The 19,073-nt window shown below is 52.6% G+C and overlaps 4 protein-coding genes across 4 annotated transcripts; 3 read left to right on the top strand and 1 right to left on the bottom strand.

Moving 5' to 3' along the window:
• Positions 1-756: 756 nt before the first annotated feature.
• Positions 757-1,148, top strand: SNOG_06969 (hypothetical protein; the record flags this gene model as incomplete). Its single annotated transcript, XM_001797274.1, has 2 exons — positions 757-866; positions 989-1,148. The coding sequence occupies 2 exons, from the start codon at positions 757-759 to the stop codon at positions 1,146-1,148; spliced, it is 270 nt and encodes an 89-aa protein (XP_001797326.1).
• Positions 1,149-1,268: 120 nt separating this feature from the next.
• SNOG_06968 (hypothetical protein) lies at positions 1,269-2,500 on the top strand (the record flags this gene model as incomplete). Its single annotated transcript, XM_001797273.1, has 3 exons — positions 1,269-1,457; positions 1,636-1,779; positions 1,830-2,500. 3 exons carry the CDS (start codon positions 1,269-1,271, stop codon positions 2,247-2,249), a joined length of 753 nt encoding a protein of 250 aa, XP_001797325.1. The 3' UTR covers positions 2,250-2,500.
• A 2,144-nt stretch (positions 2,501-4,644) lies between these two features.
• Positions 4,645-14,241, top strand: SNOG_06967 (hypothetical protein; the record flags this gene model as incomplete). The annotated part of the gene is made up of 6 exons (XM_001797272.1): positions 4,645-5,520; positions 5,578-6,349; positions 6,699-8,268; positions 8,665-10,494; positions 10,570-12,902; positions 12,953-14,241. 6 exons carry the CDS (start codon positions 4,645-4,647, stop codon positions 14,239-14,241), a joined length of 8,670 nt encoding a protein of 2,889 aa, XP_001797324.1.
• A 1,160-nt stretch (positions 14,242-15,401) lies between these two features.
• On the bottom strand, positions 15,402-18,586 carry SNOG_06966 (hypothetical protein; the record flags this gene model as incomplete). Its single annotated transcript, XM_001797271.1, has 3 exons — positions 15,402-15,766; positions 15,828-17,685; positions 17,777-18,586. 3 exons carry the CDS (start codon positions 18,584-18,586, stop codon positions 15,402-15,404), a joined length of 3,033 nt encoding a protein of 1,010 aa, XP_001797323.1.
• Positions 18,587-19,073: the final 487 nt, after the last annotated feature.

Below are 19,073 nucleotides of genomic sequence, written 5' to 3'. Positions count from 1 at the left end.
ATGCTGCAAGCCCCAGGATATGCTTCCCTGCATTCACACAGCCTTGTCCAGATCACGACAGGACTTCCAGCAGGCACGAATAGGGCCGTTAATTACAGAACACAAATTCTCAAATCAGCCACAGACCCCTCCCGCAGCCTAAAGGAGACTCGAGTCCAGCTTACTTCAATCTACTTCACACTGGCTGTGCGTGCCGGGCGGAATCCAACATGTGCTGGGACCCACGGCGAGTGTTTAACGGTAGAATCGAGGCTGGTGCGGCGCCGGAAACCGCCGTGCCCCAAGTTGGCCTCCTGCAGCGCTATAAACGTGCCTGATATCAGAATGCTGTGCCATGTCGGTTCGCGCGCACGCCATGAGGGCCTCACGTGAGACGCTGTGTCCTGAGGCACGACCTGATACATAGTTGAACTTAGGCCGTACAGGCGATGCGATGGTACCTGACAAGCGGGCGAGGGGCGCGGTGCGAAGAGCGGACTCGCGTTTCACGATGCGGACGGAGAGGTCGTCCCCGTGCATCTGCTCGGAATCGAGCCGCTAGTGGTGAGGAGAGGGATGGCATGTCAATGGGGTGCGGAGTTGGGGCTCGAAAGTGCGCGATGGCAAGGTTGGCACATTCTTGATCGCCTCACGCAAGCGCTAGGCTGGATATCTTGGAAGGTTTTGAGATCACGAAGGGTTTTCGTCGCCGCATCCTTGACTGGGCAGGCGCACTCGACGCACAGCTCTCCACTTCGTCCTCTAGAGCCATCCGTCATGGGCGACAAGCGACTTCAGCCGTGGGATATGGCAGAAGCCACATTTGGAAGCGGGCAGGGCGACCTGAGGCGTCTCGCTGCTGGTTCCTGGATCGCATGCAGGGACAGGTGCGGAGAAAGTTTCATGGCTCGTATGATCGTCCTTCACATGGCGTCTAACGTCCCTTGAACCGTTCCTAGGGTCCTACTGTTAAACGCCGGTGCTTATCGCGACTCTGATTGTCTGGTAGGGTGCCCGTGATGGTGATGCTTCTCGACTACCTAGGCATGACGTCGTCTCTTGGGCGTCTCCCTCGCGCGAACTGCCCGGATATGCCAGCGCCGAGGAAGGTTGCTGCAAGGTCCGGACAGCCGTCGCTGCCCCATTGGATCTCGGCGATCAAGTCATGATCTCACCCAACACCAGACCACAGCCTTACCTTGGACTTGGACACCAACACACATCCGCCCTCTCGAAACACGCCGCTTGCGCCCACTTTCGCCCTGCTTTGCCCGTAGTGCCTGCCCGCAATGCCCATCCGCAACCCATTCCGCCGCGCAGGCGTGCCTGAAGTCGTCGACGAAAACCAGCGGACTTCGGCGGAAAATGGATTCAAGGACACGACCGTCTCGGGTGCAACGCCCCTGCAAGTCAAGGATCCTGCAGAATACAAACTGAGTGGTGAGGATGAAGCCATATGCGCCGCAGAGCACTGCCAGCTCCGGTGCCGCATAGGATGAAGTGGGCGCTTACAATTGGCAATAGAGATCAACGACAGCGGCGTGTATCTGCCTGTAAGACACCCCAAATGACCCGGTCTCAGATGCATTGTTGCATTGTTGCATTGTAGCCCCCATGGCCGTCTGAATGCGCGAACCTGGTTGACATGTCCCACAGCCGTCACCCCAGCAGGAGAAGCCCGCCTTTTGGCACTCCAAGTCCAACATCTCTACAACATCCTCAAACCACCGAAGTCTGCTTAGCGAGAATGAGCCCTTCAGCATCTCGCGCGAGAGCTTCGACTCATACAGGAGGTCCTTCGTATGTTGGATCCCAAGACACGCCCCAACACCCTGCTTATGGTCACACAGGATATTTCTGCTCGGTCTCCTATGCAAGACTGCGGCAATGAGACATACCCACGTCAATCGCTCGATGCCCGGCGATCAGTTGATACACGACGCTCGCTCGATGTCCGCCGTTCGCGCGCTACGCCCCGCTCTTCGATGCAGCAACATCGCGATAGCACGGACCAGCCCGCCGTGCCAGAAGAGGGGTTCGAAGATGTGGGGTTGAACGACGAGCCTAAGCCCCTTCCCCAGAAAAAGCGTGGCCTCTTTTCGCGCTTTGGCGACAACAACCATGCAGACGAGAAGAAGACGGAAGAGCGCCCGACATCGAGCCACCACTTCTCTCTGACCGGCCGCAAACGGGCCGAGAGCGGTACAGGCTCGGAATTGAAGCCCATGCCCCGGCCGTCGACTGAGGTCCCTGTTGAGACACGGTCGTAGCGGTGAATGATTAGATGAAGGAGTGTACTATTACCAACGAGTTCACTGACGATTTGGATGTATTGCGCTTGGGCGGCATCGCGGCGTTTTGGGGGATATCCGTTTGGCAGCATTACCCACATAGAGCATTTGGTATCGCGGGTTTAGAGCTGCGTCACGATCGCTACTACGATGAAGGACAAGGGCCCTGTCTTTGATCATCGAGGCACTTGAGCAAGTGCCGCATATAATACTAAGTTGTAATTCATCAGCTTCAGCTCTCAGCCCACAAATCTCATACTGCAGATCATATACTGACATCCCGTCCTTCAACCTTGGCTTGACGACGGATTCAATATACGAAGAACCCATTCCATATTGCCACTACTATCTTTCCGGGTCACTCCCATCACGTCACACATTTGTCACCACACTACCACCCACCCCATGTATCCGATCCTTCCCACGTCACCCATGGCGAGTGATGCGGGTACCTGACGATCCATCACGAACGACTCGCGGAGACTCGTCTCGAACTGTGCCTGAGTATATAAGAAACACCTACAGCCAGGCGTGGTGGGGATAATGCCTGTCGAGGTCATGATCTACCGGTGGCGGCGGGCCGGTATAGGGGATTGCAGTTTGCATGCGGCGCGATGAGAGCAACATTTCGCGCGACTCGCCGCTCGTGTTTCACGTCAATATCGAAAGCGGGTGATATTACGGTTCTCAGGCCATTTTGCACACATGCGTCTATAATGCGGGATGCTGGTGTTCAGCGGAACCCTTTTTTTCTCTCTTTTCGCGCGCGGTGTTTCATGTCAAATATTGAAAATTCCCCCTCAACATCCCATCTCATCACATCACATCATAGACTTTTCGCCAGAGTCCGCGCCCGGACTCAACGCGTGATCCGGGAGTCCGAGGCTTGCTGGATAATTGCTTGCTCATCATGTCTGGCTGTTCATTCATTCATTCATTCATTCATTCACACGTCGCGACGCCACTCACCCTGGTCCTTCAGCTGTACAGTACACACCCCCATCCATGTCCGTTCTCCATCGTCGAACCTGGATCCTCGTCAGGTACATATACCTCTCCCCGTGCGACTATATATAGGCATACCGGTAGGGTTGTCGAGGGCTGGCGGAAATGAAGAGATGGGTGGGTATAGCATGAAGTGTATGTGGAAACGTGTTTTATGTAATGGGGCGCAGCACGGGGGGTGTGTGCATTTGAGTTTGGGAAGTTTGTGGATGAGGTGTTTGGGGGTTTCTATAGGGATTAAGAGTGAGGCTTTAGAGATGGTCGTGTGGAAGGTGCGAAGGATGGTGGGAGTGCATGAAGGGTGGTCGTGTTTTGGGAGGGGGACTGGTGGTTGCTGGGTGGATGCACGGCCGAGACTGATGATGTGCACGTTGGGGTGCGTGTTCGTTGCTTCGGCGAGCTGCTGATATCAATTTGCAGTCTTGTCATCGCGCTCAATATCTTTGATGCTTGAAGACCTGGAGATGCTGCTGGGCCGCGAAGTCGCGACTGCGTTCTGCATCTCCGTGCTATTCCGCATTGGGAATTTAGCGCCCGTTGATCGCGTTACGGTTTGCACGTCGTCTTATGTGAACGATATCAACATCATCTGTAGAAGGAAATTCATCACGGCAAACGGGGAAGGTATCAAAACATAGAATCAGGTTTCATTCTTCGTTGCTATCAGTCAATTTCATCTCCTCTCCGCCTCATGCTCTTTTCCCAGCCTTGTTCATCATGTCCATGGCTGCCTAGCACCTTTCGAGTCCTGTGCCACAATGCAAGAGCAGGGAAAGAAACCTTGGCATGAAAGACAGGATGTCCATATTCTGTAATGTGAATCGGAGAGTGTCTTGTGGTGGCGGTGCGCAGGCGCGCGCATCGATATCTCAACACCGCCACTTCTCGTAGCCTGGATAGAGAGTCGCAGCACCTGTCTCAATGCACAAACAAGTAGGTACAAATACATGCCTGCTCTTCAGGTGTGGTGAGTCAGTTCCGGTGCTGCACGGTGAAAGTTGCAAAGTGGCGTCCACTCAAAGAGCAGCCTCTAGTGAAAGTGAGAGCCCGTTTGTGTTTGTCTCAACACAACACAACACAACACAACCCGACAAACTTTTTCTCACCCCGCGATTTTGTTGATCTACCCACCTCCCCTCACCTTCTACCACCGCAGTACCGCTTTTGCTCAACTGCTCTTACTCGCCTGCGCTTTTTGGACGCGCCTTTTGTTGCACAGATTGCCAACAGTCTAGTGTTGACGTTCTAGTATTTCAAGTACCTGTTCTCTCGGTATGTTCAAGGCTACTTTCCGCGCCACTTTACTGACATCCCATCTCGCGCAGTTGGCTTGGGTACGCGTCGCGACTTCTGCGTCACCGTGGCCCGGATGGCGCCTTCGGACGGGCTACCCGTGTCGACGGGCGAGGCGACATACCTCATCCATCATGTCGTACTTCCGCCTCAACTGCCTCAAAAGGACGACTACACATCCGCTCACGAGCGGTGTCTCATCGACACTGCTATCTACGCGCTACAAGATCTTCGTGACCATGTAAAGGAGCAAGACATACAGGCCATTGTAACCTCTGCTGTTACAGCCATGGCGAATCTGAGAGATAGCCAGGACGAAGATGGCAATGTCAGCGAGTTGCAGCTCCAGGAAGTCCTGCTACAACTTGCCACTGGGACAAGGGACGAGCAAGTCCCACTCGAGATCAAAGCCCAGAACGCAGGTCTTTTGATCAGTCGACGCGGTGAACTTGTCGTCTTCGAATCTTTCGAGTTATCTCCTACCAACAATGCAGCCATGAGCACCGTAGGGAGGCTCGTGCGAACGTTCCCGGGTTCTGCGTCAAGAGTACAAGTCTCCATTATGCAAGACAAAGATTTTCGGGAGTCGCTTGCATACACGATCGCAAAGATGACAACACAGACTGCGCCAGGCATGCAGCCTCAGGTTCGCAAGATGGGACAGAACATTGACGAGGATCGTGATACGACAGATCCTGCAATGGTCTCGGACTGGCTCATGAACTACATCGCTGCCTTGGGCGGATTTACCGACACTGTCAGCATCACGAAAAACACGCGCGATGAAGTTTTGTGGCGCAATTGCAGACATCCATGGCGGCGTTCTCCACTCTGGCTTCTCATCCGTGTCACCTTGCAGTTGCTGTTCACGAGGGCGTCAAGCAACACACGGCCTCTTCATGGATTGTACAAAGTGTTCATGGCCCAGCTACTTTTACGAATACTGAAATCGGTGAGTAACCTTTTAAAGTTCAGCAATGATCAACACGAGTACTAATAGGTATCCCAGGCCAAAGCAAAGTGGACAGTCATAGGCAGCGAGACTCTGTATGTCGTATATGCCAAACTAGAGCGCCGAATCCGCAAGTTGGAAAATCTAGGACATCTGAACTTGGTGCTTCCTTCCTGGGCGAAGGAGCTCAAAGCTAGTATGGTCGACACTCATGCATTCATCGACAAGAAGTGGAACACGCTCACAAGCTGTCAACGTGGCAACATCGACACCACTGTACTTCGGAGTCTGCAACCCGAGAAAGACTTAGATACAACTCTGCCTAAACTCGATGCATTCCTTGCTTCGATCTCTACGAGGCGTCAGGATACCGCATGTGCAAACTTCCAACCAGATGAGCAATTTCCGGCATACCCTGAGCAAGATTTACCGAAGACTCTGGGCTGTTCTGGCGATACAAAATACCTGCGATTAGCCGCTGTGGAAGCTTGGATTGAACGATATCTGCAGTCTTGGGTATCGTGCCATCTCCGCGACCGTGACTCGTGTGGCAAGCTGTATGCCTTGATGCAGCTTTACCATGCGGCCGCCAGTGCCGAGTACAGTGGAATACCAGCCAGTCTGTCCACCATGTACTTGACTCTTTTGGAGCTTTGGGTGGCCTGCGACAAGTCAGCCTGCGTTCTCTACCCTCTGCTATCTGATTTCGACCCGGAGTTGGCCTTAGACGAGCTTCAATGTCTTGTTCTGCCGCTTCATAGCCAGATGCAGCGTCTGGCTGAAGTTGAACGCTATGTCGGCAGTCGTCGAAAAATGGCAATCGAAGGAAGTCCGTCTGTCTTCTCTCACTTTGGAAAATCTGTCGACCTTTGCTGTCAGATATTTCAATTAATCTCCCAGGAGCTTCAGACCGCAATGGGCGACCATCGAGCGAGATGCAGAGATAGAACAAAAGTCGAAGTGTAAAGAACTTGCCAACCTCAAGCTACAGTATGAGAGTTTGATGCAAAACTACAACAGGAACGTCTGTGAAACTGAAACATATGTTTACAATCGCCGCCACAGATATACGGCAACCAGACACTCGTCAACCTGCAGGAGATGCGACTACAAGACCAGAGCAGAACGCATGAGCATCCATATCTATGAGTGGCCACTCTCTTCCGATATACCGACAGCTAAAGCGACTGTGTTTGAGCTCAAAGTTCCACAAGCGTATAGCGAATGGCGAGATGCATCGATGTTCCTCGTCGCGACCGCGCTTGGATTCGCCACGCGTGATACCTCAAAACCCACGACCGCTTATACTCTTGATCAGCACCATGGATTGTCCAACATGCTACAGCAGCAAGATTACCGCGCACGACGTATCGTACCTCTTTCAACTGTCAAGCCGCACACGAGGACACACCGCAAGACCGTGAAGGTTATTCCAACTCTGGAAAACGATAATGTCTGTCTTCCCAACGCACTGCGATACGTTTATCACGACAAATCGCTCAATCATCATACGGGAGACCGCCACTCCACAGAACATGTTGCAAAGAAATGCGTTTACCAAATGCCCGACGCACGATCGAGAAACCTTGAAAGCTTCTTGTACAGGCCACCTTCGTGTCCGGATGGCAGAACGCCGAACGAGGTAATTGCTAGCCTCTCCGATTGTCCGGTACATTTCTCCATCGATGAGTACAAGAGCTTTGGAGCGCTCCCATCAGGTCGAAACATCATATATTCGAACATCCTTACGCAACTGGCAACGCCCACAATCGACTTTGCGAAAGTGGAGACGCAAACTCTCCTTTTACAGGCCGTTGGTCAATGCGGTTTGCCCAATGGTCTTTCAAGCCGCACAAGTCATAGCATCCTATTGGAAGATTCGTTTTGTCATGCAATGCTTGCACAACTCGAGCTCTCTCTCTTGCGCATCTCTGAGAACTGGGAATCTTGGCGGGCGGTCGCCACCTTCGTCGGGCTGAGTCTACGCATACTTAGCATGACTCCATCTGTTGATGTCCAAGATCGTAGCCTGGAATTCCTAGCCAAAGCCCGCAAAGTCAGTATGGAGTGGCTCATTCGTCTCCAAGGCAGAGCGCGCGATTCGGTAGAGGAGAAGCAGAGGTCCGACTTGTACTCGAGAGCTACGGAAATTGCACTGCTGTGCACACAAACTTTCAGCGTGGAGGACAAATTCATCGACGTGGTTCTCAAGCAACCTTCTGCAACCTCTATCCTTCTTCGATGTTCGATTGTAGTACAAGAAAATGGCAAGCTTGCACAGTCCGAATCTCAAGCTGTCTACAAAGCCATGCTGCAATCTTGGAGAACGACTCTTTACTGCGCGTTCACGAAGCTTCGTCAGTGCATTCAGAATGGTGACACTGGTCTCGATACAGCTGTGCGTAAGAATTGGGCCGACTTCGATCCTCTACCTGGAGCACATTGGAAGACCATGAGTGAGGTGACTCACAAGCATTGGCTCTGCACTAAGTCTGGCGACCTTACAGTCTTCTTCAACCTACTGACTGCAGAGCTGCTCGTGAATGGTCTGCCATTGGCTCGTCTCCCATCAGAATTCGTGCAGCATCCGATCTATATGCCTCTGTTTGGAAAATCAACGCTTGAAGTCGTTCCAACAGATCAACCGGGTATGAGGTTTTCGGCGAAATCCACGTATCAGGGCTACAAGCTGCATTTTGGCATGTCACATACAGACATGCTACTAGTCGCAGTCAAGAACAATTCAAAGTAAGTCAAATTAGAGCATAATATGCTTACTAAGCTGACACTCTGCAGATCAGATTTGATCCCTTCACGACTCTTCCAAGATTGCCTGCCTCTAGCTTTTGTGACAAAATACATTCACTGGTACGATCACGATCAAGACGAGGTGATATTCTGTTCCCGAGACGACCCTTGGTCAAACTGCGGCCCTGGATGGAGACTGATACGGAAAGGAGTTGCATGGCGGCTTGTGAAAGATGCCTGCATCCTAGCAAACATCTATAGCAATACTGCTAGTACACTGTCCAAGATCTTCGGCACTCTAGAGCATTCTCAGCATGTTCATACTGTACTGGATACTTTGACACATACAGTGCACATCAATCTACCACGGCTGCAACTCGACTTTCACGTTGCCAGCCAGGAGACCACGATACACTCTCGCCAATATCGCGGCATGATCGTTGATCCTGACCAGACAATGGGAACTCTGATTGGTCTTGCCAGCAAACTGGTCCTCAAACCCGCCACCACAATCGAAGATCGATTGGTTCTGATTCCAGTACCCCGGACATTCGATGCAGATTCGATCAGTTGTATCACTGCACCAAAGGATCACCATGTCTTAGTTTGCATTAAGCAAGACAAGGCTCAAGCAGTCTATGCATACTCGCTCGATACCACTCTTGGGCGTGTTCAAGAGAGCGGAGACGTTCAGCGTAGACTCTTTCTCGCGCTCCTGCATGCGCTGACTTCACATTGCCTACCGGATCCTTTGACTGGATACACAGGCACGGAATCAGCGCTGACCGTTTTGCAGTCCGCCGCTGTACGTTCATTCGAGTTCTTGACAACAGAGAACGTCGAACTACTGTATCAGATTGCAAAAATCTCACCATCAAGGTCATTCTATCCACCCGAGATAATGGATATGCAAACAATTGAGTGGGATGCAAGGCTGCCCTTCTTGTCACAGCATCCTAAACTTCGCGTTGGCGCAGAAGATATCATCCGACAGGCTGAGACCCATCGTTTGTATTACCCTGATCAAATGCCTGATACCACAAAATGGACACGAACGAACTCTCACCTGGAGCTACGGGACTGTATGCGAACATCTACTTTTCGTGTCTATGGTTTCGGGGCTGACATGCGCACCTCTGGCAAAGACAAGGTCCACGAAGCTCGAGATGTGTCTAAGCAATCTCAGCGAGGCCAGCGTGCATATATGGCGGCCACTATGATAGCCAGGGACGAAGCGGTTCTTGATACGACCATTCGAAATTTGAGCGACATCCTATTACAGACACACTTCAAGGGCGAGAATATTGATGGCCCGAGTAACTTGTTCGATCCAAAGACGCTTCACTACGATTCGAAGTGGTTAGGCGATGCCACCGAGAAACTTCGAAAGTTTTGGTGCAGTCTTCACCTGGTCCTACCTAAATTGCGTGGAAACTGTAATCGATACAACATCATGACTTGGCTTTCGACAATGGCATTTGCTAAATCAGCAGATGTGCGCGTTATACAAGTTTTTGCAATTTTCTACAGACTGCAGTCGATGCCTAGTGTCACGCCGCCTTCAGTTCCGGCTTTTCACTTAGCTGACGGTAGCAGCTGGAAATCTGTTGAAATCTTCAACATCGTCAGAAACTCTGCGAAATCGTTCGATGATTCTGAAGAGGAGAATATACCGAAGCAATACTCCGAAACCGATCAAGAACACGACAAGCGCATAAACAGTTTGTTCAAAACTCGTCAAGATGCAGCAGTTCAGTTTTTCGTTGCTGAATTAGAGCGTCAGTGGCCTGTCAAGGTACCGGTCCGTCCTACGCATGAATCAGTCCTTCAGTACGTCGATGTGTCGGGTGCAATGTCACGCATCGAAGCAAAGTTCAAGACATGGTACCATAACAGCCAGTTCCTAAGATATCTCCAGGGTACATCTGCATTGATGGCACAACAGCAAGCTTTGCCTATCACTTCGCCACACCCAAATTACAGCAAGCCATTGGTGTTGCGCAAGACCAGCAATACACAGTCTATTTTCCACATCGACTGTATTTTTGCAGCAGCCCCACCAACCATTTCCAGGGAGGAACGAAACCAAAGCTCATTTTCGACGCTGGTACCGCCTTGTGAGCCTGTACTTCCAACATTGGATCGCCATACGTTGTCCCAGAGCGATGGTCAGGGCACTGGACTCAAGCAACTCTGCGAGACACTTCAATCTCTGGCGAAATCAAAGTGTGAAATGGATTATGTTGACGCCTTACGTGATAGTTGTGCCTCTCTTAAGGCCCTTCACGTACCAGATTCTAGAGCGGCCGACGCCTGGTCAGATGATACTGTTGAAAAGTTGCTCCAAACGTACCTCGACAATTGCAAGCGCTATTTCAAAGCCTTCAATCTTGCACTTTACCAAGTCGTTGCAATTGATGACTCTCTCAGCAATCACATTGGGCTGCTCGTGCAGCACTCTCCACGTACACCTCCGACCTTTTGGCTCGCACAGCTGCACCGCGACCGCTTTGGTACATTGTCAGATTCATGGAAGACTGTAATCATCGAGTATGGACTTGCTGTTACGCAGCTGCATAGAGCACAGCGACTGGTTTCCCTATCACACAAGCCAGCAGACTTGATGGAAGAACTTGGCCATATTGGTCACAGCAATTGGGATCCCCAAAAATTTCCTGAGACACTGTTGCTCGAGGCGGAGAGTGGAATTCTCATCCGGAAAGAACAGGAGTACATCGCTTCGCATATGAGAGATTCTCAAGACGCCACCAACATTGTACTTCAGCTCTTGATGGGTGGTGGCAAGAGCAGTACTATTGTGCCAATGCTGGCAGCTTACTTGGCGGACAGGAAGCAGCTTGTACGAATCATAGTTGCAAAGCCCCAGAGCAAACAGATGTTGCACATGCTCATCTCCAAGCTCGGGTATCTGCTGAATAGGCGCATCTACCACATGCCTTTCTCTCGCTCGCTGCGACCGAATGTGACCGAAGCGAACCTCATTCGTCAGACCTATGAGGAATGCATAGTGAACCGTGGCGTCTTATTGATCCAGCCTGAGCACATACTATCGTTCAAGCTCATGGCGATTGAAGCTCTCTTAGCTGGTCAAGCATGTGCAGGATCACTCTTAGAAACACAAAAGTTCTTCGACAATGTATCTCGCGACATAGTGGACGAGTCAGACGAAAACTTCTCTGTGAAGTTTGAGTTGATCTACACCATGGGGACTCAGCGATCTATCGAGTTCGCACCAGAGCGATGGCAGGTGATTCAAGCTATAGTGGGTCTGATTCCGCGCTTCGCCAAAGAATTAAAGAAATGGCGACCAGAATCCATCGAAGTTGAGCGAGATGAAGCAGGAAGGTTTCCCAGAGTCAGGATCTTGCGCAGCGATACCGCAGGACAGCTGCTATTACTCCTCGCAAAACACATAGTCGAATTCGGCATCGTTGGACTACCGACTAGCTCGCAGTCTCCAGACGTTCAAGCCTCGCTTCTGCGATACATCACCAACTCTGAGCTCACGGCTAGCGAGATAGCAGCTGTGGAGAGCAGCAGATTCTGGACAGAGAGCACCAAACATCCATTGTTGCTGGTCCGAGGTCTCATTGCTGGTGGCATTCTACAATTTGCGTTGGGTACGAAGCGCTGGCGAGTCAATTACGGCCTCGATCCGAGCAGAATCCCGGAGACGCAACTTGCAGTACCTTTCAGGAGCAAGGATTGTCCCAGTCCTAGGAGCGAGTTCTCTCATCCTGACGTGGTCATTCTTCTCTCCCTTCTGTCACATTACTATGGCGGATTGACGGACGAACAGCTCTTTGACAGTTTCGTTCATCTACTTAAGTCAGATCAGGGTAACATTCAGTACGATGAATGGGTTGCTACAGCATCCCCAGACCTGCCACCCGCGTTCCGCCAGCTGTCCGGGGTATCCATCAAAGATCCTCATCAATGCATCGTCGAGTTGTTCCCGTTTCTACGCTACTCCAAGAAGGCTATCGACTACTATCTCTCCTTTCTGGTTTTCCCCAAGGCTATGAAAGAGTTCCCTCAGAAGTTGAGCGCTTCGGGATGGGACATTGGCGCCGTCAAGACACATCCGGTTACCGGATTTTCTGGCACAAACGACACCTTGCATCTGCTACCTCTGACAGTCAAGCATCTGGACCTTCCCAGTCAGAGCCATACCAATGCGCTAGTACTACGGTACCTATTGCAAGCTGAAACATCAGTTGAGCTGTTGCCGCCACGCACAAATGTCAATGGTAGTGATGCGGATCACCTTCTCTCATTGGTCGTTCAGATGGTTCCAGAGGTCCGAGTCATACTTGATTGCGGTGCTTCTATTCTTGAGCAAGACAATCAGCAAGTTGCTGAAGCATGGCTGAAAATGCTTGACGACGATAGCATCGAGGCTGTTGTGTTCTTCGAAGATGAGGAGCTTTCAGTCTTGGATCGCGCAGGCCGCATCGAGCCCTTGCAAACATCTCCCTTTGCCAAAAATCTCGGTGTCTGCTTGGTCTATCTTGACGAGGCTCATACTAGAGGAACGGATTTGAAATTACCTCGCGACTACCGAGCTGCAGTGACTTTGGGACAGGGCCTGGTAAAGGACAAGCTTACCCAAGGTATGTCTGCCAAGAGCATAAAATTATTACACTCACTGACAATTACACAGGATGTATGAGAATGAGAAAGCTAGGTCTGGGCCAGTCGGTAGCATTCATTGTTCCAGAGGAGATCTCGGCAAAGATTTGTGAGCGTACTGGAAAGCTTTCCAATGACTCCATCGAAGTCAGCGATATTTTGTGCTGGTCAATTACTGAGACTTGGCAAGACCTCAAGAGGAGCATGCCACTATGGGCAGTCCAAGGCGAGAGATACGAACGCAACAGCAATTCCTTGCATGGCGTTGCAACCACTCAGGCTCAAGCTCAGTCCTTCCTTGAAGATGAGGCTCAGACGCTGGAGGCACGCTACAAACCACTGACCAAGGAAGAAGATAGTTTGGGAATGCTGAAAACCTGGGACTTGGGCAATGTGAATATTGTACGAATTGTCGCTAGATGCAGGGAGTTTGACGCAATGGGCTTTGGCATTGCTACTTTGAGCGAAGAGCAAGAACGTGAACTGGCTCCCGAAATCGAAGAAGAGAGACAAATTGAGCGGCCTGCACGACTGGAGCCTGAGGGCCACTCTGTTCATTCTGACGTCCGACACCTGGTACAAACCGGTTACCTGCGCCCTAACCCACGAGTCTTTAAGCCCGCTTTCCATGCCTTGGCTACCACGAGCGCCGCCAGATTGTTTGCACTTGGGCAGTTTCCCACAGATTTGATGGTCACTGCAGACTTCGAGCGCACGGTAAAAGTTCCCAACAGTTTCGCGAGCCATCATTTCATCTCCGACTCATACCAGCGACCAGTCCAGTTCGTACTGTCTGTGCGAGATACTGTCACTAATGCTATCCAACAACTCGTCATCATCAGCCCCGTAGAAGCTAACAGCTTGCTATCGTTCATTCGCGAGCACGCAAAAGTCACTCTGCATATCTTCGCCCCACGAGCAAACGCCAGCTTCGAATCGCTCGACAAACTCGAGCTCTACAACATCGGCCATGCCTTCATGCCTGAAGAAGTCTCTCGCAGCCTCACGGTGCAACTCAATCTCTTCACCGGTAGCCTCTACCTCCGTTCGTTCGAAGAGTACACTGAACTATGCGACTTCCTTGGTCTCCTGCGATGTAAGCCTGTGAAAGGCCAGCAAGTCTATGCTGATGGATTCATCGATCCGCCCTCTGGTCATTGGGGTCTGAGGATGTCGCCGGTACCATTCCTGCGCACCTTACTGATGAAGATTCGGCGCGAGGGGGAGGGCGTGGAGAAGACGCACCTCGGCAGGATCTTGAACGGTGTTAGGCTGGAGGAGGCAGACTTTGTGAAGGATGTCGAGATGTCTGGAACCTGAGCATGGCTCGGGTTAGTGGTGCTCGCCAGGGACTTGCACGAGAAGAGATGAAACTATACATTATCTGAGCATAGCTATGCTTACCACGGACTTGGACAACGAGAGGCGGAAATGGTAATGGAAATGATGAAGACAGAAAGGACGATTCAGAATTCGATGTCACTAGGACAGGTCTGCAAAGGACAACAATAGCTCAGACCTTAGCTTTAGTAAACATCGTACATGTCCACTTCTCTTGCCAGATCATACGTGATGACTGTTACTCACCGTTTCATCTCCCCCAATACTGGAAGTTACGCTTGAACGACTCAAAGACACATTCGAGCCCGGGCCCTTGTCCCTTCATAGCTCTTCTACACACACCGTCTCCCCCTCAACATACTCCCCCACCACCTCCAATCCCCTCGCTCTCCACCTCCCAAACTCCACCCAATGCACAAGCCTGAGTGACTCCACCTCCCCCACAGCATCTCCTCTCCCCGCTTCCTCACCGAATCACAAACCCCCAGCATTCCCACTCCCTCCCGCTCGCAGCCCAACTCCCCATAGGCAAACCCACATTCGTCGACCTCCTACACCCAAACCCATGCACACTCCTGCTTAGCCTCAAAGTCCCATCGCCACGCTGCCCGCATTTGCCCATTCCATACTCCCTCCGCACGCATCCATCCACACCCTCAACGCACACCGCGTAGTACCAGCACATCTCCGCAAAACTGACCGTGTGTTCTCGATCCCACCAGCACTGCGCGCGTGATTCACGGATCTGCATGTCCCGACAACCCCATGTCTATCCAACCTCGCGACAAGAACGGGACAAGTTACCTTCACCAAGCAAAGCATTGAGCATGAAGTTGTGTTGAGTCGTGTATATAGCTTGTTTAATACCATGCCATCTATGCGCTCTATAATAATAAAAAAAGGAACACTGAGCCCACGTCGTGGCTTTTTCGATTCGTCATTGCGCGCAGGAGGCGCGCGGGACAGAACTGTACATATCCAGCGAGTCTGAAAAATGCAAACCCAACATGAGGCACTTGCAGTAGTGCGGAATCTCCTTTTAAACCCACCCATATCATAAGTTCTAGTAGCGCGTGATACTACTGCATGCTCTCTTTCAAAAACCCCCCCTCTCACACAGGCGACGTCCACCCACGATCCTACTGCGCGCTCTCCCTCAACCTCTGTTTCTCCTCTTCGCTCAATGCCTCAAACTCTTCCGCAAATCCCTGCGTGCCCGCGGCTCTCTTGAAAAACTCCACCAAGAAGCCCTGCGTCTCGTCGTCCCGCTGGCGCCCACTGCCGGGCTCTTCGGCCGCGAACGCCATGAGTTGTTCTTTGCTGAAGCCAGAGCCGAGATCGACAAAGGGGTTGGGCTCGTCTTCCCAGTCGCCATCGTCGGAGCCTTCATCTTCGGCGAGTTCGGCGGCGGCGGCGGCGTCGAGGGGCGCGCCCGAGGCGGACTGGAGTTCGACGATGAGGACCTTGAGGATCTTGAGGGTTGCGGGGACGATGGACCATTGATCTGGATCTGGGTGATGTGTTAGTGGGGTGTATGGGGGTGTGTGGGTGGAGGGGAGACGAACTTGTTTTAGCACGGCTGCGGGTCATGATGCGACCATCAGTATTGGGGATCAAATCACCTTTGACGTGTACTTGCGCTAGCCGGGGATCTTTGAGGTCGTAGAGTTTTGATAGGGCGATGACGTTTTGGCGGATCTCGTCGTAGCCGGCGAAGTTGATGCTGTTCTCGAGCCATTTAGCCATGACGACTTGGAGGCCGTTCTGTCCGCCGATGTCTTGTCGAGCGAGGAAGTCGACCACTTCAGAAGCGTGGTTCAAGCTCAGACGAGCGAAGACAAGGGTTAGACTCTGGATGAATGGTGCGTGCTCTGCTTCAGATAGCCGTACGGCGACGCTTCGCAGAAGCTCTTCAAGATACGGACCCAGTCGTTCGTGACCGGCTTTCTCTACAACCTCAGCGGCGAGTGCACCGACCTCCCCTGCAGCGTGTGCGGAACATGACGAGAGCAGACGCGAGACGATGATCAAAACGACTTCGAGACCGGCCTTACCGGTGTCGTCCCGCCACTCGAAGAGTTGTTGGTGGTCATGCGACAAGATGTTCTTAACCGCAATAGTGGCAGATTTGAGCAGTTCTTCATCGGCGCTACCAAGCAGGAGCCGGGTGAGCTTCGGCATTGTCGCTGCAACGAAGCCAGCTGGAAGAGGTTCAGGGCCATGTTCTGCAAGAACAGAGAGGAGGTCAGCGGCCATGTTGCACAGAGCATTCTCCTCGGTAAGGCTGCCAACGTCGAAAGCACCTGTCAATGATGGCAGGACCTTGGCGCACAGCTGCACATAGGCGTCTCCACCCATCTGCGATATCGACTGTGTGACATCCTCGAATGTTTCGTTGACCAGCATCGCCAGCTGGAAGTTGTTCGCACCGTGGCTGGCGACTTGGAACAAAGTGTCTAGTCCGTTCGCGGTGATGCATATCCGGGTATCGATGAGGATGGCGTCCCGGAGTGTTTCCACTAAAGTGACCATCAGATCATCACTGTCCGCGAGCTCCTGCAAGTCTTGTGTGCCAAGGTAGCTGGTAATTGCGGTGATGATGGTACTCTGCAGCGGTTGTGTGATAGCATGCGGAAGGGCCTGGAGGTAGAGCTGAATGGCGCGAATGCACGAGACTTGAACAACCTCATTTTCGTCAACAGGAATGGCTTGTAACGATGCTTCGAGGAAAGGTGTCGCAAGCTGTTGCAGTGCGTCGCCCGAGGTTCGTGTCAAGCTACCAGCAACGAGATAACCACGAGCTCTCAGGAAAGGATCCGGCTGTGCCATGGCGAAGCGAATGAAGTCCACAAAGCCACCTGCAGCTTCGGCGCTGATCTGCTTGTCCACGTCTTGGAAGTCGCTGAGCATCTGGTTCAGGACGAACAGGACGGCTTCCTTGGCTTTCCAGTCGCTGGCTTCGGAGTAGAGTGCTCTTGAGTAGGTCAACAGACCGTTGATAGTGGGCTCCGTAAGCCATTCGCCGAGCTTAATGACAAGATCGCCGCATGCTGTTCGCGGGGTGTAGTTGGCAGTGACGCTCGTCTCCTCGCTGAGGAAGATGTTGACGTCAATGTCCCACAGGCCCTCCTCTTCCGTCGTGATCTGTGCATAGGCGACAGCGAGCTTGACGACCTGTGTCACCCACGACGTCTCGGGAGTCTGTGTTGCAAGCTCTTGTTCTAGTTGTTGGCGGACGGGGGGTGCTCGCAAGCAGGCTTGCATGAAGTCGAGCTCTTCCAGGACGAGGAAGTCCAATGTGTAGGGCAGACCATCCGCATCCTCCAGTCTGCTCTGGCGCTCCTCTTGTATGTACATGAGCGAGTATGCAGGTTGTAGCAGCGACAGTTCCTCCCACGTCGCCTGGAAGAGAATGAGACTTTGCGGCGAGAGGATGGCAGGGAAGACGGACCGTATGCGCATGAGGATCTGGCTGGCTTAGTATTCGTCAATTACAAGATATCACACCACCTACCTTGACGACTTGAAGCTTGAGCGCAACCATTCCCTTGAATGCCTCGGCGCTTTCAGCGTCAGTCTCATCGTCCTGGAACGATGGCGGCTCCGGCAGCCTCGTCTTCAGGATGTTGACGAAGAAGGGAATCCACTCCTTCAGTATCTCGTCGGCAAAGCTCTTGACCATGGCCTTGTGGTCTTCCAGCACCATCTCCAGAATGTCAAAGCAGCCACGGAAGACACTGCAGGCGAGCGCCCTCAGCACGGGTCTCCGCTGCTCGTTGACGGCCACGTCATAAATGACCTTGACGAGCTGCGGTGCGATGCCAAAGAAGGTCGCCTCGTTGAAGCAGTCCTCGACGAGCTCGCTGAGCACCTTGAGTGCGCCGTGGAGCTGGCCATCCGTAGCAACGGGTATGAGCTGCAGCAGGTTGTCGAGCAGGTCCGGCCACTGGTCTGGGTAGTCCGAGTTTGCGATCTTGCTGACGACCAGTCCAGAGGCAGCCTTGAGCTTGCGGTCGAGCTGATCCGTGGTCGCAAGCGCCAGCAGTTGTTGCCGTATCAGCGGCTTGTTCTCGTCGGTGACGAGTATTTGTCCCTTGAACTCTTCGAAGCTGTTACTCCAGCCCGCCAGCACCAGCTGCTTCATGTACAGCAGGGCGGCCTGCCGGATGTTGAGCGGCACATTGTCGTGGCAAGCGATGCTGACCAGGCCCAGCGGCAGCTCCTGGTGGCCATAGTAGGACAGCAGCTGTTGCTCGGCGTGTTTGCGAGGGCCTTCTTGGGCAGTCTGGGTCGCGGAGAGCAGCTGCACTAGCTGTTCCTCCATAGCTTGGGGCTTGGGGCGGATGCGCGTACAAGAGCTAGTCGGTCAGCAGCTCTAGCGTTTGCCCAACACGGATGCGACGACGTTGTGAGGCTTGGTGACGCGTTTTGGTGTGGTGTTTGCCCGCAAGACGGCAAGGCTGAGGAAAAGAACGCGACCCCGGAGACGATGCGGGGCAATTCGGTCGAGGACGCAGGGAAGTGGGGGGTTCGTCGACTTTATGTCTGATTCATGTCAGCCACTCTCTGTACCGGTGAAGCAATAGTCGGTCAGGGAGTAAAACTGATTGTCGGTGAGCTGTTGGGGAGGGTGAAGGCGGCCTATGACGGTGTGGACTCCGAATACCTGCTGTGGAGGCTGCTGCCGTCTCCCGAGTCGTGAACAACCTCACTTCTGTGCCCGCAACACCATCGATCGCCTGCCACGTTGCGACTGCCCGAAAATGCTTGGATCAGCGAACAAAGCATCCCGGGATCTCTGCCACGAGCGA

Source organism: Parastagonospora nodorum (assembly GCF_000146915.1).
Source record: "Parastagonospora nodorum SN15 chromosome Unknown scaffold_10, whole genome shotgun sequence".
Classification (NCBI taxonomy): Eukaryota; Fungi; Ascomycota; class Dothideomycetes; order Pleosporales; family Phaeosphaeriaceae; genus Parastagonospora; species Parastagonospora nodorum.
This window is presented reverse-complemented; position numbering and strand designations above follow the sequence as displayed.